General features: G+C 43.1%; 1 protein-coding gene and 1 pseudogene across 1 annotated transcript in view; both read right to left on the reverse strand.

Annotated features, from left to right (window-relative positions):
* MCM6 (minichromosome maintenance complex component 6) overlaps positions 1 to 11830 on the reverse strand; it is a 36516-nt gene extending 24686 nt beyond the window's left edge. The window contains exons 1-6 of the mRNA XM_004032595.4: positions 11073 to 11830; positions 7543 to 7689; positions 5099 to 5209; positions 3445 to 3694; positions 1389 to 1554; positions 958 to 1103 (exon numbers count right to left, since the gene is read on the reverse strand). Of these exons, the coding sequence (XP_004032643.1) occupies positions 958 to 1103; positions 1389 to 1554; positions 3445 to 3694; positions 5099 to 5209; positions 7543 to 7689; positions 11073 to 11179 (927 nt within the window). The 5' untranslated portion in view covers positions 11180 to 11830. The remainder of the gene's footprint in view (positions 1 to 957; positions 1104 to 1388; positions 1555 to 3444; positions 3695 to 5098; positions 5210 to 7542; positions 7690 to 11072) is intronic.
* LOC101139019 (glycoprotein endo-alpha-1,2-mannosidase-like protein) lies at positions 11204 to 21884 on the reverse strand (annotated as a pseudogene).
* Between the last annotated feature and the right edge of the window lie 1379 nt (positions 21885 to 23263).

Genomic DNA, 23263 nt, shown 5'->3' on the forward strand with positions numbered 1-23263 from the left:
CATTAGTATAGAAGCAGTCAAAAGAGCATAAAGGAGAAGAAACTTCATTACAAACACAACATAGCGTGGGAAGTCAACCTCACAATTTATTGACTGTAAAGGTTTAAAAAAAAAAAAAAAAAAAAAAAAAAAACTCCCCAAACTAGTAAGCCCTCAGTTAACAAAGACACTTAAGGGTATGTCATTTGTCCAGTGAGTTAAATAGAAAAAAACCTACCTGAATGCTCAAGAGATAAGCCATAGCAGAATGTTAATCACTGATATAAAGATACAAATAAAATAAGAGAATATTATGTTCACTCCCTTTTTCCAATACTGAACTATTTTCCAAACTCCCATTTATGACACAGAATCAAGTTAACTGAATGATACTGCCAGGGGTTCATCATTCTCAGAAGTTTACTTCCCAGATTACTAAATCTTTTTATTTGTATTTCCTCCAGAAGAATAACAGAGGAACTGTGAAACTTTAAAACAAAAAACAGCGTGGATAATTTGTACCACTGCACTTAAAAGCATTGAGCTTTTATGTAAGACATCAAATAAGACTTTTTTTCAAGATCAGAAAGGCATACGTCAAAAGATTTGGTTTTAAAACTCATCAAATCTTAACCCCATCCCGTGCTCTTAACATTGATGAGACAGCCCAGATGTTTCAGAATCCTATCATTTCGTGGCAGCCTCAGGGTAGGTGTTTCTTAAGCTGTCACTCTACTAAGACTCACTGTTGGCCTGCCTGGCCAACAGAGCAAGACCTCATCTCTAAAACAATTTTTTAAATTAGCTGGGTGCAGTGATTCACACCTATAATCCCAGCTACTCAGGAGGTTGAGATGGTAGGATCACTTGAGCCCAGAAAGTGGAGGCTACAGTGAGCCATGACTTTGCCATTGCACTCCACCCTGGGTGACAGAGAGACTGTTTCAAAAACAAACAAAAACCCCCAAAACGACTGACCCTTGGGTTGGTTGGTGCAACACAGCAGGCAAGAAAGACCAGCCTGTAAGAAAGGTCCCTAACACCAAGGGCCCGGAGTCCTCGAATGCCTTCTGTCTCATATCCATCAACACCACTGACACGGGAATTAGTTTCTGCACGTGCTCCTGAAACAGAATGATAGGTTGTTTCACAACTTAAATATTAAAGGTGCTGAACATCAAAATTGCTCAAATAAATGAAAGCTATAAATCCAAAGACTTCACTTAAGCCTTGAATACTTTCAGAATAGCATCGTTTGTGGCAAAACCAATTTGTTTTTATTCTCATCACACTTCGTTCCTCAGCTTCTGATTGGTAGCCAAAAAGAAGACAATGAAGATGTGGGAAGCTAGATACTCTGCAGTTTAGGTAACTGAGAATTTGTTAAATTTGAGACACAGATTACTGACCTGGTGTGCTAAGCTTGGAGACGTCAGGCACAACAATCAGTGTCCCTGTAAAGTCACACTTGTCACCAGCTTGAGCTGATTCCACAGCTTCAGCCCTTAAAATTACTTCTAAACTGCGGGGGATACTCCCTCGAGGAAGCTCAGCTTGGGTCTCTTGAATACGAACCTGTAATACAGACAAACAACCAACCAAGAATGAGAAGCAATCCCTTTCAGATGCCATACAATCTAAATTAAATACCACAAATACGGACATATTCTAAACTATCTGACCCATCAGCAGACTTTTCACATGTACCAACATTTATCTTAAAAATTATCTACTCTAAAACTCCTTTTAGTCAAATAGTTCAATTTGGCAAGAGATTACATCTATTTAAAAACTCCATGCTGATTCAAACAGCAGAGGAAAAAAAAACTTCACTTTTACTTTCATTAAAAAATAATTTTTTTCTTTGTTCAAAATGACTCCAACTATCTGTTCCATGCTCCATCTTCTCCTAAGCTTTAAGATAATTTTACAGAAAATTTCATATACACCTTTTATACCCTCCACTTCAACACAACTACTAACATTATTTACAGATACATGTTTTTTCTTTTTTACTATATATTTGAACACAGTTGTGAACATCAAGAAACTTCATACCTAAATATTTTAGCATTCATCTCTAAGAACAAAGACAATCCTCTGTTACAATATCATTATCACAACCAAGATAATTAAACAATATTTAATTTCATAAAATTACATATCTTCAATTATCTAGTCCGTCTTCAAATGTCTTGATTGTCAAGAGTGTCCTTTATACAGTTGTGTTCCCCCCCCCAGACTAAGACCCAATCTAGATTCATACTTTATAAGATCTCCTACCCAAAGCTGTTGGTAGAATATGTGCATCTTATAAGCTACCAGGTTAATGTAAGAAAGCCAAATAAGGAGAATGATTATCAGAGCAATATAAATAATATTAAATTCATCTGATAATAATTATTCCATACTTGAGCTGCTTCAGCTTTTCTTTCCTTTTTGTATGTCCCATAAAATTAAGTCCTGTTGAAATTTGAGGGTCCCCTTCATTCTTACTACTGCCATCCATCACCTCTTGCCCAGGTAACTGAAATTGCCTATTACCCTCTGTTAAACCCATCACGGACTTATTCAGTTTCCTTTAAAAAAAAAACACACACAGGCTGGGTGCAGTGGTTCATGCCTGTAATCCCAGCACTTTGGGAGGCCGAGGCAGGTGGATCACGAAGTCAGGAGATCGAGACCATCCTGGTTTAACACGATGAAACCCTGTCTCTACTAAAAATACAAAAAATTAGCCGGGTGTGGTGGTGGGCACCTGTAGTCCCAGCTACTCGGGAGGCTAAGGCAGGAGAATGGCATGAACCCAGGAGGCGGAGCTTGCAGTGAGTGGAGATCACGCCACTGCACTCCAGCCTGGGTGACAGAGAGACTGTCTCAAAGAAAAAACAAAAATCAAAACAAAACAACACACACCCACACACACAAACTACCTTCCCACTATATTCCCACTGCTTATTAAGATAGGCTCAAACTCCTCAGCCTAAGATTTAGGGATCCAAGTACCTCCAGGTCTCACATCAAATCATCTCTCAGATGATCTCCAATTTGGCTCCTTTACTTCAATCATGATAATCCTCATTGCTTCCAAGCTAGCCTGTCCTATTCATGCTTTCCTTTCTATACAGCAAATGGAAATCTTACACTAACAAGTTGCTATTTCTTTAAGTTTTCTTAACTCCAGTTCATAATAACAACCACCACCACCTAGTTACCATTTATTCTTTGACAAATACATCTTGTCAGTCTTAAGGAACTTCCAAGTTATTGAAAGTTAAAACAAATGTATATACTAACAATTATAATTTACATGAAAAGTTTTGGGCTTAACTTTGTAGTCATTTTGATGATGCTTAACTTACATAAAAATTGAGTTGAACATTATCTAAATAAGCTATTGCAAGGGCCTAGAAGTGAATTATTATCATAGATGGACTCTGATCTAAACAGATGTTAAATAAATACCTTTTGAAAATCAACAAATCTTGATTTATTTGTATCCAGTAAGAATCTCCTCCTGTTGGCACAAACTGGATTTCGGCAGATGTTTGGCTGTGTGTATTTGAACTGCTGTTCTACATCCCTGATCACTGTCTGACAGTCCAAGCACAGAAAAGTTCCGCTCACAAGCTCTGGGTGAACTGGGTGAGTCCGCACCACCTGCCCACTGATGCGAGTGAGCAAACCAATTCTGGATGAGGTGAGCTCTCGAATCCTGTTTAAAGACAAATGTCCCATTAGTAAACATTCATCTCTTAACTAAGAATCTTTCCATTTTAGTGAGAGGGTATTTAAAGATAATTTATGTTTAAAAAAAAAATTCAAGAGACAAGGTATTCTTTGGACTCTCCTATAAAAATAATTTAGTCAACGTGCCCATTCCTAAATTATATGACGTATATGTATCCAGAGCAAAATATATAAATGAACTAAAAGATGCCAAAAAATGAAAATTAAAATTATAAAACAGAATGGGCTGGGCGTGGTGGCTCACGCCTGTAATCCCAGCACTTTGGGACACCAAGGTGGGTGGATCATGAGGTCAAGAGATCAAGACCATCCTGGCCAACATGGTGAAACCCCATCTCTACTAAAAATACAAAAACTAGCCAGTCGCGGTGGCGAGCGCCTGTAATCCCAACTACTCGGGGAGCCAAGGCAGGAGAATTGTTTGAACCCGGGAGGTGGAGGGTGCAGTGAGCCAAGATCGTGCCACTGCACTCTGGCCTGGGTGACAGAGCAAGACTCTGTCTCAGAAAAAAAAAAAACAACAGAATGATCCTGTTTTTGTTTTATATGCAAATACTTTTTTGCTTACCCGCAATTTCTAAAAAAAAAAAGCATGTGTTACATAATAATCCTATCATGAGAGAAAACTTTGTACTCAAAGTTCAGAAACACTTCCTTTACCCATTTTATGTGAAGTAATTTGGTAATTTTATAAAGTAATTACAGTAGTTTAACTTTTCAAAATATCACTTCAATTTTATCCAGTAAATTTATTCTCAAAATAACTGCCAAAGGGGTGTTTGAAAATTATGCATTTAAACCGACAAAAATTTCCAGAGATTCAGGAATTCCTAGAATGTCATATTTTCTCCCTTGATCAATTTTCTCCCAAATTTCCCTAAAAGGCACCCTAAAATGTGATAATCCTAAAAATTTGCTTCATTCCCTTTACATCTAATCCCATCTCCATAGGAAAATACATTTCTCCAAAACTAAACTTTCTGGATAAGTGGGTATAACTCCTACAAAAGTCAACCTTCTACAAAATCTGAATGCAAACCACTATTTTTTCCTCCTGGTATTTTACAGCATCAATTTTGTAAGTACTCGTTTTATAATTATTGTGGTTTTATAATTATTGTGATTATCAATTATGAAAAAGTAACTTTACAGCAACAAACCTACTTTTTGCATGATTTAGGTAGAAAACCTAAGCCAAAAGACTTCACAGACAAAGAAACTGAGGCTCAGGGAGGTAAAAGTGATTTGTATAATGTTAAATAGCCAGCTAATAGCAGATCAAGGCAACCTCTCAAGTTTTCTGACTGTCAGCTAAGTGGTACCTATATCATTTGGTGAATTCCTTTTTTTCCAGAGAAGGGTTTCTTACTTGTGTCTGGTAGGCAGGTCTTGGAATGCAACATAAAAATCCTTGGCAAGAGGGATCTCTTTACGGTCTTTGACGAATGTTTTCAAGGCCCGACACAGGTAAGGGTAAACTCTGAAAAACAAAAAAGTCAGCTGATACCTTAGAGGTTTACCAAGGCCTCCTTCCCTTTACGTACCTACCAACAGCCAAGATTAAGGAATTTCATCTGGTTACAACTAAACCTTAGAACTTAACTGTGTAGGACACTTCTATTATCTAGTCTAGGTTTAGGACCCTCTTTCAGTTCTCTCCTATCCCACTGAAACACTAAATATAAAATGTCACACCATACCTGATTATCATATAGCACATAAATAATCATACAGCACCCACACTGTTGGCCATTCCTCTGTCCAAGATGACTAGCTGAACAATCATCTTGTCAATATTATGCTCAATACTGTGAATTTTCTGTGGGATGTTTATGACTTAGTAAGTCAGGTGTCAAGTCAGTCTATTTCTTTGGTTTCATTCTGAGACAAGGTTTCACTCTGTCACCCAGACTGGAGTGCAGTGGCACGATCACAGCTCACTGCAGCCTCAATCTACCTAGGCTCAGGTGATCCTCCCATCTCAGCTTGCTGAGTAGCTGGCACTACAGGCATGCACCACCATGCCCAGCTAATTTCTGTGGGGTTTTTTTGGTAGAAATGGGATTTCACCATGTTGTCCAGGCTGGTCTCAAACTCCTGGGCTCAAGTGATCTATCCACCTCAGCCTCCCAAAGTGTTAGGATTACAGGTGTGAGCCACCACATCTGGCTGGTTTGATAAGAAATGGATGAGGACAGGAGAAGTATTTGTGCACTAATGTGAGAACAAATTGGCAAAAATGCTCCATTTGACTGGTGAGAGTGAAGTATGCATGTCCTTTTGATATGTTTCTAATACCTACTCCAGCTTAGTCTGTTTAAGAAGTGGGGTCTGAAACCCTCTAAAAAAGGCGCTACTCTCAGGAAAGAGAACTGCTGCCTGGCTTATGCATGAGGCATGGCACAGCTGCTTCTACCACCAGGCTTGATTGTCTACCTCTCCCTTATTTGTCAGTGCTATAACTTCTACTGCTGCATGCTTTCACAATAAATCCTGTTGCTTACTTACCCCCTCCAATTATTCTTGATCATCAGCTATGACCAGAAACACAGACAAATCCTCCATCTCCTAATCCACCAAGAAATGAACGAGACTGTGCCTCCTTATCCCTGGGTTTTCATTTATCTTTCACAACTGTCCACAATTTATTTTAACCTGATTCTATTTCTACAGACTGTCACATTTATTTAATCCTAATACAAAGTCTTGTGTGCAAAGATGTTTCTTGCTATATATAACAAGTCAAAACAAAATAAAAGCCTTCTATTAAATATAATGTCTAACCATAGTATTTCTACCAAAAAACCACAATTGGAGCTATTAGTATGATTTTAAGAAATTTTATATGAATTTGAGTAATTTCATACACAGTACACACACAAAGACATCAAAATGTGACAGAAGATCCTTACAAAACTCTGCACTTGCAGACTTGGAAGGCTCCTGGAACTCTGTTGTAGCAGATCTGCTAATGACGGTGGTGGATTACAAGTGTATAAGCAATTTAATTCTCCTTACTCTTCTCTATTTTCTACAATATATACCTATTACTTTTATAAGCGAAAACAAAATTAAACTTTAAGGGAACAAGAAGTACAACAACGTCAATGCTGTAAAGATATCCCCAGTACAAGAAAAGGACCCACACAAACACCTATTCCTGTGGGGAAAAAGGATCAATGGAATGACACAAAACTAAGTAAGTACAGTTTTCCTGTTGGGAAAACTATATAGAAAGCAAAGATTTTCAACATTTGTATTTGAAAAAAAAAGTTCAGCTCTGGCCAGGCACGGTGGCTCATGCCTGTAATCCCAGCACTTTGGGAGGCCGAGGCGGGCGGACCACCTGAGGTCAGGAGTTCGAGACCAGCCTGACCAACATGGTGACACCCTGTCTCTATTAAAAAATGTAAATAATTAGCCGGGCGTGATGGTGGGCGCCTGTAATCCCAGCTATTCGGGAGGCTGAGGCAGAAGAATCGCTTGAACCCGGGAGGCAGAGGTTGCAGTGAGCCAAGATCACGCCACTGCATTTCGGCCTGGGTGTGACAGAGCAAGACTCCGTCTCAAAAAACAAACAAACAAACAAAAAAAACACAACAACAACAAAAAAAGTTTGGCTCTATAAAGGCCTACATGAAGTTCAGAGCAGTACTAAAACGACCACTGGCAGTATCAAAGCGCCTCTTCTCAGTGGGAAATAACTGTGAAAGCTGCCCTTCTGCTACACAAGTGAACACTTACAGTCCAAGAAGAGCTGGCTTCCCGGATTTCAACCCCTATTCAAAGTAAAGAAGATTAATATGCCCATACCTATAGAACTCCTCTTGAATGGTGGTGGAAAGTTGCTGGTTAAATTGTTCCAGGTCCACAAAACTCACAACCAATGTGTTTCTCTCAGGACGAATCAGTTCCTCTGCTAATTGCAAGTATTTAATTTCTCCATCGCTGCTCTGAAACCTGCAGGTACATTCGAGTCAACTAGATTAAGGACACAGGCAGTACAAAGAACCTGAATGATAATTCAGAATATTGGTTAAAGTCCAACAACTAGGCTCAGACAGGCCCATGTTTGGCAGTTCTGTAACTTGGGGCAAGTTACTCCTCCCTTCTGATATGGTTTGGCTGTGTCCCCACCCAAATCTCGACTTGAATTCCCACATGTTGTGGGAGGGAGCTGGTGGGAGTTAATTGAATCATGGGGACAAGTCTTTCCCCTGCTGTTCTCTGATAGTAAGTCTCACGAGATCTGATGGTTTTAAAAAGAGGAGTTCCTCTGCACAAGCTCTCTTTGCCTGATGCCATCCACGTAAGACATCAGTGACTTGCTCCTCCTTGCCTTCCACCATGATTGTGAGGTTTAACTGCTAACTAACAAAAAAACCCAACAACTAACTCTTCTTTTACTACTGTCATGTATAATTAAGATTGGAAAATGTTAAATCAAGAAATTCAGTCTCAAACCCAATGATTCCATTTCTGTAGGGAATTTGCAAACTAACAAATTAGTCAGGGATTTAAGAAGCAGAACAGAAATAAGAATACATGGAAATGAGGTGTTTCACTGCCCAAGACTTCAGGAAAATTGAAACATGCACACTAAATAAAGCTGCTAGCATTTTTGCTTCTAAAGCCCAAGCAGGATATCATACAAATTTATTTCTGTTCTTTCAAACATAATATGCAGATTCGCTTTAAGAAAAAAATCAATTTCTCCTCCAAATACAGCATGTTCTGACTCCTTAAAATATTTGTTAAACAACTACGTGCAAAGCCCTATAACAGAGGTACCTGAGGCTGAAAGTGGCAGTGTTGTTCCTGCCCTAGGGTTAACTAACACTTTGTCTGCGTCTAGGGAGTTAGACGTGTAAGCAATGAAGACAGACAAGAAAGATGTTCCTGTTAATGAGAAGAACAAGAAATGTGCTAGGGTAATAGAAACTAATTCTGCCTAACAGAACATCTACAAGTCTTACATATAAAAGGTGGCGTTGGAATTCAGCTTCTGAAAGAGTTAAAAATTTCAAATAAAAACAGGTGGTGAAGTGACTGACTAGATGATTCCAAGTATGTGATTAAGTCAGAGAAGGTAGGGGAGAAGTGTGGATGATGACTGGGGTGTTTTTGTAAGACAAACAGGAAAGAGGAGTGATGAAGAATTTGAACTTTATTCCACAAGCAATGGTGAATTAAAGTTTATTTTGTGACAGGGAGTTGGCATTTCTTTAAACAAAGTACAGAGATTATTTGTCTCATCATTATCATCTAGCTGCAAAGTCTAGGCACTTAGATTATTTGTTGAAATGAAACATTTATTGAAAAACCTTTGTAATGTGATGTGGTGGGTAGGTGGGGTTGAGGATGGAATTTGAATTCCAGACTAAGTAGCTGAGAGGTAAATGTGTTACACTGCCAGAGATAATGAAAAACAAACAGCACCCTGGGAGCCTAAGGAAGAAAGGATTAGTGCCTCTCAAAAAGGTGTACAAGGTTTCACAAAGGTGTGAGTTTTTAGCTGGGCTTTGAAGGAGGAACTATCAGGCAGACAATAACATTGCCATAGGTAGCGAAATGGAAATTAAATTATGGTTTTAAGTATACCAAAATTTCCTAAGACGGCAGCATTATTCACAATAGCCAAAAGGTGGAATGAACCTGTGTCCACTGAATGGATAAGCAAAATGCAGTATATATACAGGTTGAGCAGCCCTCATCTGAAAATTTAAAATATGAAATGGTCCAAAATCTGAAACTTTTTCAGTGCTGACATGATTTTCACTGGAGCATTTCAAATTAGGGATGCAATTGGTTAAGTATAATGTAAACATTCCAAATCTGAAAAAAAAACCAAGATCCCAAACTCTTCTGGTCCCAAGCGTTTCAGAAAAGGGCTACTCAATGTGCACAGACAATGTTATTTTTAGCCTTAAAAAGTAAGGAAATTCTGACACATGCTACCTCGCAGAGGAACCTTGTAGACATTATGCTACACAAGCCAGACACAAAAGGACAAATACTATATGCTTCCACTTATATGAGGTACCTAGAGTGGTCAAACTCATAATGAAAGGAAGCAGAGTGGTGGGTGACGGTGGCTGAGGGAGAGGGTAACGGAGGAGAGTTCGTGTTTAATGGGCACAGAATGTCAGTTTGGAAGATGAAAAGAGTTTGGAGCCGGACACGGTGGCTCACGCCTGTAATCACTTTGGGAGGCCCAGGCGGGTGGATCACCTGAGGTCGGGAGTTCAAGACCAGCCTGACCAACATGGAGAAACCCCATCTCCACTAAAATACCAAATTAGCCGGGCGTGGTGGCGCATGCCTGTAATTCCAGCTAGTAGGGAGGCTGAGGCAGGAGAATAGCTTGAACCCGGGAGACGGAGGTTGCGGTAAGCTGAGATGGTGACATTGCACTCCAGCCTGGGCAACAAGGGCTAAATTACGCCTCAAAAAAAAAAAAAGTTTGGAGATGGGACAGTGGTGACGGCTGCACAACGAGGTGAATGCACTTAGTGCCACTGGACTGTACACTTAAAAATGGCTAAAATGGTCAACTTTGTTATGTACATTTTACTAAAAAAGAACTTCAAAAGCCATTCCAAACTGCTGACCCTTCATCCTGGAGGCCGTCGTGTATCTGCTCCAGGAAAAATAACCGGTGGATGAGGCAAGCCAGGGAGGAGGTTGGGGTTATAAAGCTAGGAGCCCAGAGGCACAGAAAAAAGGAAGGGTAGAGAAAGGAAAGGAAGGCCAGAGGGAAAGGGGAGCAAGGAACCCAGAAGAAGGGATATGGTGAGCTACTCTCTACAGGGCAGGGCTCCGCCCCCCAGCAGCTTTCAAACCACAGTTGACGCAGAAACTTTCATCAGCACAAGAGGCGAGGGTGGCCCGGGCCCTGCGCATCCCCAGCACCAGGCTCCCGGCTGCGTGGCCCAGCAGGGCACCGACGGGATTCAATGGCACTTCGGCCTCCCACTCGACCTGGCCGCACCCAGCAGCCCAGTTACTATACTCAGCGAGCCCAGGTTTCCGCGCCGGTCACCGGGGGCTGTGCAAATACCAGGCTCGCGGGGTGGTGAGCATCAAGTGACAGAAGCAAAGCGCTGAGCACTGGGCACGAGCGTCTTAGGGCTCGAGACGGGTTTTAGTCCAGAAAAACCCAGCCTGTCCCAGGCTCCTCGCGGCTGCCGGGCTCGGAGCCTAAAGTTGGGGGGCGGGCGGGGAGGCGCTTCCCGGACGCGCGACCCCCAGGTTCCGGAACACCCGCCGCCCACACGGCACCGCCCGACCCAGACACCGCAGGCTCCGGAGGCGGGCGAGGCCCCGGGCGCTCGCCGACTTACTCCTCCAAGAAGTCCAGGAACAGTTTCTGGCACTTCTCGGCCACCTCGTCGCGGACCTCCAAGTGCTGGCTGCCGGCACCCGGCTCTGCTGCCGCCGCGAGGTCCATATTTGCTTAGCGCCGAGGATTCGCCTACGCCACGCTCGACCGCCACAAGTCGCTTCTTTCCAGACGCTGCAGCTTTGCGCGCGCCGCCGCCGCTTCCGACCCGCCCCCTCTTCCGACCTGCACGGCCGGAACCAATCGTGACACAGGAGCCGGAGATTTCGCGCCAAACCTGACCAATGAACGGCGCCTCTCCAAGAGCCCCAGCCCACGGAAAGGGATTTCGCGCCAAATGCAAAGCCCTTCTGGAGAAAGCCCATCTGCCTTTGCGCCTGCGCAGTGTAGCCGTGTCCCGCGGGTATTTTTGGCTGCTGGAACAAGTTCGAATCTGAGGGTTTTGTCCGAGTGGTTTTTCAAATGTTCTTTAAATCATTCCACTGATATTAATTGAACGATCGGAGTAAGATTATATGGAAGAGAAAAATGAGTAAGATTCAAATCTCCCGCTTCTGCTGTCTTGTTAGAGGAAATAATGGAAACCACAGTATAAGAGTCAAAGAGATGTCTAAACCTTGCATGGGTAGCATGGGTAAGGTGGCACAATTATTGTGGTGGTGCTGACCGAGGAAAATCAGCGAAATATTTGACATTGGCCGGGCGCGGTGGCTCACAACCTGTAATCCTAGCACTTTGGGAGGCCGAGACGTGTGGATCACCTGAGGTCAGGAGTTCGAGACCAGCTTGGCCAACATGGAGAAACCCCATCTCCCCTAAAAATACAAAAATTAGTCGGGCGTGATGGTGCACGCCTGTAATCCCAGCTACTCGGGTGGCCGAGGCAGGAGAATCGCTTGAACCCGGGAGGAGGAGGTTGCAGTGGGCCGAGATCGTGCCACTGCACTCCAGCCTGGGCAACACAGTGTGACTCCTTCTCAAAAAAAAAAAAAAAAAAAGAAAGAAAAAGAAAAAGAAATATTTGCACTTTGATTAATCTTTTTTTTCTTTTTCTTTACTTTTTTTTTTCAGATGAAGTCTCACCCAGTCGCTCAGGCTCGAGAGCAGTGGCGCGATCTCGGGTCACTGCAGCCTCCAGCTCCCAGGTCCAGGGGATTCTCCTGCCTCAGCCTCCTGAATAGCTGGGATTGTAGGCGCCCGCTACCATGCCCAGCCAATTTTTGTATTTTTAGTAGAGACAGGGTTTTCGCCATGTTGGCCAGGCTGCTCTCAAACTCCTGACCTCAGGTGATCCGTCTGCCTTGACCTCCCAAAGCGCTGGGATTACGGCCGTGAGCCACAGCGCCCGGCCTTAATACCCTTCTTAAAATGCACTATTGGCTTGAGTTATCCTTATGTTTTTTTCCCCCATCTTTCCCTAACCATTTCACTTGGTTTTTTTGCCATCTCTTTGGCCATTCCTGATTAGCATCCTTTGTAGGCCCATCATCCTTTGTAGGCCCCTCTCCTTCAGTGAGTCTTTTAAATGTTCTGGTTCCAGAGCCTTCTTTTCCCGTAAAGTCGCTCTCTTGGGTGACCCCTTACACTCCCTTGGCGTTAATTAACGTCTGGGTACTGATGATATCTATATGTGTATTTCACCAACCAGTACCTTTTTTTGGCCTCCAAGACATTAAGAGAAACGGGGACCACTTCCATTTTTTGAGGCTTGTTGCATATTAAAAAATATTTTTTCTTCCTTTTCTTTTTTTGAGACGAGGTCTTGCTATGTTGTGCAGGCTGACCTTGAACACCTGGTCTCCATCTCTGCTCACTGTAACATCCACTTCCCAGGTTCAAGTGATTCTCATGCCTCCGCTTCCGGAGTAGCTGGGACTACAGGCGTGTGCCACCATGCCCAGCTAATTTTTTTGTATTTTTAGTAGAAACAGGGTTTCGCCATGTTGGCCAGGCTGATCTCGAACTCCTGACTTCAAGTGATCCGTCCACCTCAGCCTCCCAAATTGCTGGGATTACAGGCGTGAGCTACTGTGCCCAGCCGGCAACTACTATCCTAGGATGCTTTTAGCCCTTGTAACTTGGTGAATCTGAAAGAATCCAGCACACAATGGGAAGATCTGGCTGCACAGTCACTTGATGTCCTATTATTAGGTACTCTATCTCCACCAGGGCCCTGTAGCCAGCCAGGGTCTCTTTTCTGAATGGTGTATAGTTCTCTGCTGCAGATGGCATAGTCTTACTCCAGAACCTAGGAGGTCTATGTTGTGATTCTCCTACTGGGGCCTCCTATAAACTCTACATGGCATCATTTCCTACCACAGATACCTTTAGTAGCATAGGATCTGCTGCTCGAACCATAGCCTGGAACTGCTTTAGAGCCCTCTCCTGTGCTAGGCACAGCTCAAAACTGACAGCACTCCATGTAGATGGGTCAGAGCAGTGTTGTTTGAAGGTTCTGTTCGATAGTTATTTAGTTATTAGTTCCATGTATTCCAGACTTGGGAAGTGCAAAGAAACCAAGAAGTTATTATAACACTTTTTGAATGTCTTATAAAAAGTGAGGCACCGTAAAAATGTTATTTATTGAATAAATCTCTCTTCAGTCATGATATGGCTTGGGTATTTGTCCCCTTCAAATCTCATGTTGAGACGTAATTCCTAGTGTGGGAGGTGGGGCCTGGTGGAAGGTGTTTGGATCATGGAGGCAGATCCCTCATGAATGGTTTAGCACCATCGCCTTGCTGATGAATGAGTTCTCACTCTGAGTTCATGTGAGATCTGGTTAAGTGTGTGGCATCTCTGTCCTCTCTTCCTCCCATGTGATGTGCCTGCTTCCCCTTTGCCTTCCACCATGATTGTCAGTTTCCTGAGGCCCTCACCAGAAGCAGATGCTGGCAACATGCTTCCTTACAGCCTACATTACAACCATGAACCAATTACTTCTCTTTTCTTTGTAAATCACCCAGTCTCGGGTATTCCTTTATAGCAACGCAAAAATGGCCTAATACAATTCACAAACGTGAAACCAGTGGAGTGCATTCTACAGCTATCGCTGTAGAAATGGTAGACTTTTAAAGGCAAAGGCAACGAATTCCAGTAAACAAATCTTCCTTTAGGGTGCTCTTTTATGATAGGTTTCTTCAAAAACATCCAAGAAATGTTTTACTTTCCTATCACCTTAAAATAAAAATAAAAATAAAAAAAAAACACCCCAGAACCTTTAGCATTTCAAATGATAAATCTACATAGGCATTTTCAAAAGCCATTTTGTATATGTGTTTAGCCCCACCATGTTTGCTTGCCTCGTTGAATATTCTGGTGGCAATACTAAGAACACAAAGGAATTTCAGAATTAGCATTTTAATGCTTCTCATAAGTAAAAAAATCAACTGAGTCTCATTCTGAAGCAAATGTTAAGTTTGCTATGTGGAGGCTGTGGCCAATAACCAGTCAGCAGCACTAAAGCTACGTGTGGATGTTGGCTGTTTTCTTGCAAAGTGGAAATGTTAGCTCTCCCAAATTGGACCCAGTGACAGTCCAGATGTGGGAGTCTGTTATGAAAGAAAGCAGGTTCTGAGTTACTCTAAGAAAGAAGACAACAGCTAATCTTATTTAATTCCAGAAACTTGTCTCTGATCAGCAATTTCTTTCTCTTTTTCTTTTTTTAAGAGACAAGGTCTTGCTCTGTTGCCCCAGCTGGAGTCAGCTTACTGCTGCCTTGAACTCCTGGGATCAAGCAATCCTCCTGCCTCAGCCTCCTGAGTAGCTGGGACTACAAGCATGTGCCACCATGCCCAGCTAATTTTTTTTTATTTTTGGTAGAGACAGGGTCTTGCTACGTTGCCCAGGCTAGTCTCGAGCTCCTGACCTCAAGCGATCCTCCCGCTTCGGCCTTTCAAAGTGTTGGGATTATAGGCGTGAGCCACCGTGCCTGGCTAGCAATTTTTAAATATGAATTGCTGCATGATCTGCTCTTCTTTGTTAGAACAGACTTATAAGAACACTCATTCAAAGATAGATCTGACTGAATATGTTAAAAAGTAGAATAGTTGGCTGGAGGCTGAGGTGGGCAGATCACCTGAGGTTGGGAGTTCGAGATGAGCCTGACCAACATGGAGAAACTCTCTTTCTACTAGAAATACAAAATTAGCCAGGCGTGGTGGCACATGCCTGTAATCCCAACTACTTGGGAGGCTGAGGCAGGAGAATCACTTGAACCCGGGAGGTGGAGGTTGCAGTGAGCCGAGATCGCACCATTGCACTCCAGCCTGGGCAACAAGAGTGAAGCTCCATCTCAAAAAAAAAAAAAAAAAAAAAAGGTAGAATAGTTAATTTGGAAATTTCTATAATAGATTTGACTAAATTAGAAAAATGAATAACTATTTTGAAGCCCAAATAATCCATCAATATATGTAATCTACTTTTACAAACAGATGGGAAAAAGGAAATTGGTTAAAAATGTTACTGCTTGCATCCTTTCAGACCTCCAAATGCATATACTATTTGGATATGTGCATATAAATTTCCCTGAGCAGTATGATATGTTATCTAGGTCAGGGTCGGTCAGAAACATATGGCACACTCAAACAAAATATGCTTGAAGAGTTATGTAAAGAAGCCATAAAGATTTGGGAAGCTTTAAAGGAAACAGAAAGGATTGGTGAAGTACCCTAGAGCCAGCAACCACAGGAAGCTACTACCCCCTTTAGGTCTGAAGGAGCAGAGAGGGAGCAGCTAGTGGGGTCTAAGAAGCAGGTGTACTGGTAGAGAGGAGGCTGTGGCCTTCAGGAGAGGAAAGTAGCTGTGGCTAGAATGTGGTCCAGCAAAGAAAGAAAATAAATATCCTGACCTTTCTCTTCTCCCTCCATTTGCTCTGTTGGTGTTTTCCAATGACCAAAGCCAATTAGAAGCCATTAAGGAAGGTGCTTGGTTAATGCAGTCCATAGAGGTTGGCCTCCCAGGACACACAGCAGAGTGGAAAACGGCAGTAAGTGGAGAAAGCAAGGGCAAACAGAGAATGTCCAGCTCACAGGAAGAGCTTTCAATGACAGTGAACACACATATAGGTAGACCTTGCTTTGGGTGGTTCTGATATATATTATTTTCAGTTACCACTGTCAAGTTAAATTACATCAGTCCCTCAACATGGTTCAAATTTCAGTTACTGTGGTATATTAATTGTGAGTAATTGCATAAAATACACTGTCACCTCTTCAGGTCAGAAATTACTCCATAAATAACAGATGTGTGTCATAATCAGTGATCAGCTGTGTCAGTTCTTTCAAAATCTATTGGTGATCAGTCACTGTACATGTTATTCAGTTCAGGCACAGACAGCAAAGTGTGTAGTTGTGTTGCCTCCATGTCTCTCACTGATGAATCCATGTGATATTTTTAAAAATAGATATTCAAAAGAGGGCATTAGTCAACAAAGATGACAGTGTAGCAAAGGAACAAAATATGTTAACTCCGGAAGTGAAATTTGCATCAAACATAAATGACATTGCAGAAGAAATAGCTGACCTTGGGAGTGTCGACACTGCCACCTTTTGAGAAACTCCAGGTATATACCATAAATGAGGAAAGAGGTTGTGATGGAAAGGATGAAGATTTCCTAGAGGAAGTGACAATAACAAAAAGACTTCACATTAAAATATTTTGAAGAGATTTCATGGTTTTGAAAGCACAACAGATAAAATATTGGAAGCTGATCTGAATATAGGATGGAGTATGACGATTCACCAAAGCATAGAAGAAATGGTCACCCCAAGCTGGGTGCAGCAGTGCGTGCCTGTAGTTGCAGCTATTCGGGAGGCCGAGGGAGAAGGATTGGTTGAGCTCTGGAGTTCAAGACCAGCCTGAGCAACATAGGGAGACTCTGTCTCTTAAAAAAACAAACAGTCATTCTATAGTGAAAGTTACACCACAAGAAGCAAAGCATTGTTCAAACTACTCTTCATAATTTTTTTTTACAAAGGCATAAACCATTTTAATTGTCAATGTTTCTAATGTTTTAAATTATAGCACAGTAAATAAATATTAGTTTCACTATTTTTTCTTTTTTTCTTTTTTATTGAGACGGAGTCTCGCTCTGTCACCCAGGCTGGAGTGCAGTGGCACGATCTAGGCTCACTGCAAGCTCTGCTTCCCGGGTGCATGCCATTCTCCTGCCTCAGCCTCCCGAGTAGCTGGGACTACAGGTGCCCACCACCACGCCCGGCTAATTTTTTTGTATTTTTTTCGTAGAGACGGGGTTTCACCGCGTTAGCCAGGATGGTCTTGATCTCCTGACCTTGTGATCTGCCCGCCTTGGCCTCCTGAAGTGCTGGGATTACAGGCGTGAGCCACCATGCCCGGCCACTGTTTTTTTCATTTCTCTATATTCTTATAACCAACAGTAAGGGAATTTTTAACATTTGACAAAAATTTTTAAAGATCATAGGACAATCATATTTTACCCTTTGAATATTAACATTGCTTTGCATGGTCATTTTTAGAGTCCCACATAATTATGCAAAGTGAGGACTTCTTGTACTGTGCTTTTCAATGGCTGATTAACATTCTACAATATGGATATAGCATTATTTAATCCTCTACTAATGGACATTTAGGTTGTTTGCATTTCTTTCTCTGGTATAAACAATGCTACAATAGATATCTTTAAACACTTCTTGTTTTGTGCACCTGTATTCTTAGGATACGTTTTTTTTTTTTTATTTTATTTTTTAAGAGATGGGGTCTCGCTGTGTCACTGAGACACTGAGGCTGGAATGCAGTGGTGCACTCATAGCTCACTGCAGCCTTTAATTTTAACTCCTGGGCTCAAGCGATCCTCTTGCCTCAGTCCTCCATAGTAGCTGGGATCACAGGTGCCAGACACCCCACCCAGTTAGGGCTAAATTCTAAGAGAGAGGCATTACTGGGTTAAAGGATATGCACATTCACATTTTGATACACACAGCTAAACTGCCTGCCTGAAATGATGTATGTTTATACTCCACCAACAGCACCTCAAAGCTCCCAATTCTCCACCCTGTGGTGAACAATAAGCATATTTTATTTTCATTGCCAGTTTGTCACCTCACTGTTGTTTCAATTCATGATCACCAGGGAAGCTGAATATTTTTAAAGAATAAGGTTTTTAAAAGGTATTTGAAGAGTTCCTAGCCGGGCGCAATGGCTCACGCCTGTAATCCCAGCATTTTGGGAAGCTGAGGTTTGCGGATCACTTAAGGTCAGGAGTTCGAGACCAGCCTGGCCAACATGGTGAAACCCCATCTCTATTAAAAATACAAAAATCAGTTGGGCATGGTAGTGGGCACCTGTAATCCCAGCTACTCGGGAGGCTGAGGCAGGAGAATCGCTTGAACCTGGGAGGCGGAGGTTGCAGTGAGCCAAGATCCTGTCACTGCACTCCAGGCTGGGCAACCGAGTGAGACTCCACCTCAAAAAAAAGAAAAAAAGGAGTTCCTTCAATATTACTGACATTGAAAGCAGAGAATTTTCTTGCTTTAGGAGTATGATATCTTTATCCATGAGAAATAGTGGCAGCTACCAGTTTAACATTCTGGGTAGCAATTATGAGTCTGCCAGCTCATTTTAATTAAGCTAATGCATAATGATTTGAAGAAAGACTATAGAGAAAAAGTGGTAAGATTTTGCAAAGTGTCTTAGCTCATTTTTAAGAAAGGCCTATGGGTCATATTTTCATCTCTCAACTAAATATATTCACACACACTATCAGACATAAATGTACATAATAAACTGTCAGATGTGCATGTAAAAATAAAACTTCTAGTATAAATACATTTTACGTTTGGTTTATTATTACCAGTTTTATCTCTGAACTCCCAAAACCAAGCAATCAATTTGTAATATCAGGCACATGCCATATACTCATCATTATGCTATGAATATGGGACTACAAAAAGTTTAAATGTGGTCAGGACACGGTGGCTCACACCTGTAATTCCAGCACTTTGAGAGGCTGAGGCAGGTAGATTGCTTGAGCTCAGGAGTTTGAGACCAGCCTGGGCAACACAGTGAAACTCCCTCTCTACAACAAATAAAAAATTAGCTGGGTGTGATAGTGTGTGCCTGTAGTCCTAGCTCCTTGGGAGCTGAGGTGGGAAGATCACTTGAGCCCAGGAGGTCGAGCTGCAGTGAGTCATGATTGCCACTGCCCTCCAGCCTGGGTGACAGAGAGAGACCCTGTATGAAAAAGAAAAAGAAAAAGTTTAAAATGTGGTCCCTACCCGTAGCATTAACAACAATACCTGTTTAGTGAATATATTTTATATGTCAGGAGCTGTAGAAGAGTCTTCGCTTATGGGTCTCATTTAATCCTCATGATCTTTCAAGGTAAGCATCGTTAACTCCACTCTACAGATGTGAATTCTGTGCTCAGAATTACACACCTAGTGTCAGGTCAGAATTTGAACCTGAAGTTTTCTGATTCCACGCTGCTACACCAAATTGTTTAAAACCTAGTAAAAGAGGCCAGGCACGGGGGCTCCACACCTGTAATCCCAGCACTTTGGAAGGCCAAGGCGGGTGGATCACTTGAGGTCAGGAGTTCGAGACCAGCCTGGCCAACATGGTGAAACCCCATCTCTACTAAAAACACAAAAATTAGCTGGGGATGGTGGTGCACACTTGTAATCCCAGCTACTCAGGTGGCTGAGGCGAGAGAATTGCTTGAACCCAGGAGGCAGAGGCTGCAGTAAGCCAAGATGGCACCACTGTACTCTAGCCTGAGCAACAGAGTGAGATGCTGTCTCAAAAAAGACCCCAAAAAACAAAACAAAACAAAAAAACCTAGTTAAAGAGACAAAGTAACAAATTTTAGAGAAAAATTAGGTGTGAAACCGTGTGTGTGTGTGTGTGTGTGTGTTTTTCGAAATTACCGGTTCATATTAAATACCACAAATCACAGGAGCACTGGACGTGGCTTTAGTGAGTGGGCCTCATTCAGTTCAGGCAGCTAAAGGGAGGGAGGTGTCCTCCTAGTCCTCTCCCTGGAGCTAAATATGCACCTGGGAAAAAGTAGGCTCTGGAGCACAGAGGTTTGGGTTTGGTTTTTTTTTGAGACAGAATCTTGCTCTTGTCGCCCAATCTGGAGTGCAATGGCATGATCTTGGCTCACTGCAACCTCTGCCTCCCAGGTTCAAGCTATTCTCCTGCCTCAGCCTCCTGAGTAGCTGGGATTACAGGTGCTTGCCACCATGCCTGGCTAATTTTTGTATTTTTAGTAGAGATGGGGTTTCGCCATGTTGGCCAGGCTGGTCTCAAACTCCTGATCCACCCACCTCAGCCTCCCAAAGCGCTGGGATTACAGGTGTGAGCCACTGCGCCCAGCCACTTAGAGGTGTTTTTGGAGCAAAAAGAACTGAACTCCTAGCACTGGGCAAAACTGCAAAAAGAAAAACACCTGTGCCCAGGCACTAGCTACAAGGCTGCACCGGATAAGGAAAGCTTGGGTCCTGTAAGCTTCAGGACAGGGACTGCTCCTTGGTCAAGCTTTCCCTGGCACCTGGCACATAGGAAGTTGCTTGAGGAGCAAGTGTTCAATGAACCTGAGAGTGCTCAGGATGATTTCCAGATAATTGGGTTATCTGAGGGCCCACCCAGAAGCACTCAGCTGCCAACATGGGAAGGAGTGAGTGCCTCCAACCTCAGCTGAGCCCCATGTGGTGACATCTTCCGGAGAGACAAGGGCATTAGCACCTCACACCCCTGTTTCCAGGCCCCTCACCTGAGCCACTGCACCTTCTCTTTGATGAAGTGCTCGCCCAGCAGCGGGTCAGCTCCAAGTACAGGCTGTGCTGAGGAGGCAGGTAGTCCAAATACAGGCGGGGGTGTCTTCTTGGGAGTGGTCTTCTCCATCTGGGTGCCCTCGGGCCACTCATTGAAGGAGGTGATGGAGCTGATCTTGGGCCTCACCATCGCGGCCGCCTGCAAGGCCCTGTCATAGTCCTTGCCATTGACCCTGTTCTCCCTATTGTGGTCATTCCAGGGCCGGATGCTAGTGTCTATGCAGCCAGGCCCCACGCTGGGAATGAACATGAGGTTGGCATCATAAAAGTTCTTCACAGCTTTCCACTTCTGATGGGAGGAGCCCCAGGAGAATCCATTGGAGACAAAGTAGGTGGACATGCCGTCAAACCCCGCGGCCAGGACATCATAGGTGTGGCCCTCTTCCACCAGCAGTGCTATGAAGACCCCATAGTGGGGGCTGTTTGGTGTCAGGAGGTGGGTCCAGGCCTCAAGGGATGTCAGGTATGAGTCATAGATATAAAAGAGTGGGGTGCTCTTGCCCATGCTGTTCTTATACAGGAATAAAATGCACCATGGGAGCCATTCACGTCAATGATATACTTGATGTTGTCATGTACAGTGATGTCATCCTGACCTTGTGGGGTTGGATGTGGATGTGGGGTTAGATGTGGATCCAGTCATCTGGATCTGCACTGATGGGTGGTGTCCAGAATGGCAGGCACCAGGTCATCTGAGGGTTCCCTGTGACCATCAGCCATGCCAGGTGTATACCAGGAAGGGACCAGGACATTGGGGTCCCAGGAGCCATAGGGCCCCAGCTCTGTGTAGAAGCTGGAGCCCAAGTCGTCTGGGGGGCTGTGGTGGCTGTAGGGGTAGCTGGCCAAGATCTTGGGGTCCGAGTGAATGCAGTGGCCCTCACGCTGAAGCTCTGGTACCACGAGTGGTAGAAGGTGTGCAGGTCCAAGTGGATGCGCAGGCTCTGCCGGGGGCCAGGAGTGGCTGCCCTCCCACCCACCTCCCACGGCGCTAAAACCATGTGGTTTTGATAGTAAGATGGTCACGTTTTTCATTGGTTTAATAACCTGCAATATAGTGAATGGACAGGTGAGTATTTGGAAGATCCTGAGCAGTTTTAGGAGAAGACTCATTCCTGTAAGTGTTGGGAGAGAGAAGCAGGCCTGGGGAAAGGAGGGTTGAAGGTTTGCCCGGGTCTGATAAGATAAAAGGACAACGTTTTATGGCTGAGCGAGGGGAAGAAATGGCAGATGCAGCCCATCTGGAGAGAGAGCATCAGGGGCTGGTGGTGTGGGTTCTGCTGTACTGATGAGGAAATGTAAGACACTGTGAAAGAAAAATACAATCTTGGGAACCCAAACTCGCTAAGCCAAAGGAAAAGTTAAACTTGGGAACTGAGTCACACACAAAAAACCTTTTTTTGTTCCCAGATGGCTGTAACTTCACATGCTTATTTTATCTTATGCAAAATACAGATTTACTGAGCTGAGACAAATGCATAATTGACTTTCCCCCTACTCCTTTATTTTCACATGTAAAATGCAGATTCACTGAGCCCTAATCAAAGCCTCACGAGAACGTATCCACTTGCCTCACTGCCTACCCTCCCTCCTTTTTTTTCCTTCCCCTCCTGCTTGCTTTTTCCCCTTTAAATACTGAAGTTCCCCAAACCTTCTCTGTAGAAAGCACGGGTCACAGATCCAACTGTAACTTGTGTTTTGTTTCCCAGGCGCATCCTCAACCTTGGCAAAATAAACCTCTAATCAGCTGAGATCTGCCTCAGTCACTTTTTGATTTACAACACCACGTGGTGAACAAAGGACTACTTTGACTAGTGAGTTAGCCAATCATTTGTGCAGATGTTGACATTTGGCAGAAGGTGGAAAAATAAAAATGTTTGTATTAATCTGAGTCTACCTGACTTTTGAGAAATTGACGCAGCAGGTAGCAAATACAACTCAAAATCTAGAAAAACCCTCAAGTGCCAGCCAACTGAACTGAAACAGAAATTAGGAGAATGTTGTATTTTCTTTATGGTTAGACATTGCCAAAGGCAGTATCACTTAGAAGTCTATAACCATAGCCCAGAAACAAAAAACAACAACAACAAAACCCAGGCTATTTTAATGGTCTAAATACTTCCAGATCCTAATATATACAGTGAAGAAAAAAAGAAAAAAAAATTTCCAGGGATCACAGGAGCCTATGTTAAAAAACATATTCTTATCTAACCCATCTGTATAGTAATGTATTATATATACATTCACTTAAAAATATCAGTTAGGGCCAGGCACGATGGCTCACGCTTGTAATCCCAGCACTTTGGGAGGCTGAGGCGGGCAGATCACTTGAGGTCAGGAGTTTGAGACCAGCCTGGCCAACATGGTGAAACCCCATCTA

This window comes from Gorilla gorilla, chromosome 11 (assembly GCF_029281585.2).
Source record: "Gorilla gorilla gorilla isolate KB3781 chromosome 11, NHGRI_mGorGor1-v2.1_pri, whole genome shotgun sequence".
Taxonomy (NCBI): domain Eukaryota; kingdom Metazoa; phylum Chordata; class Mammalia; order Primates; family Hominidae; genus Gorilla; species Gorilla gorilla.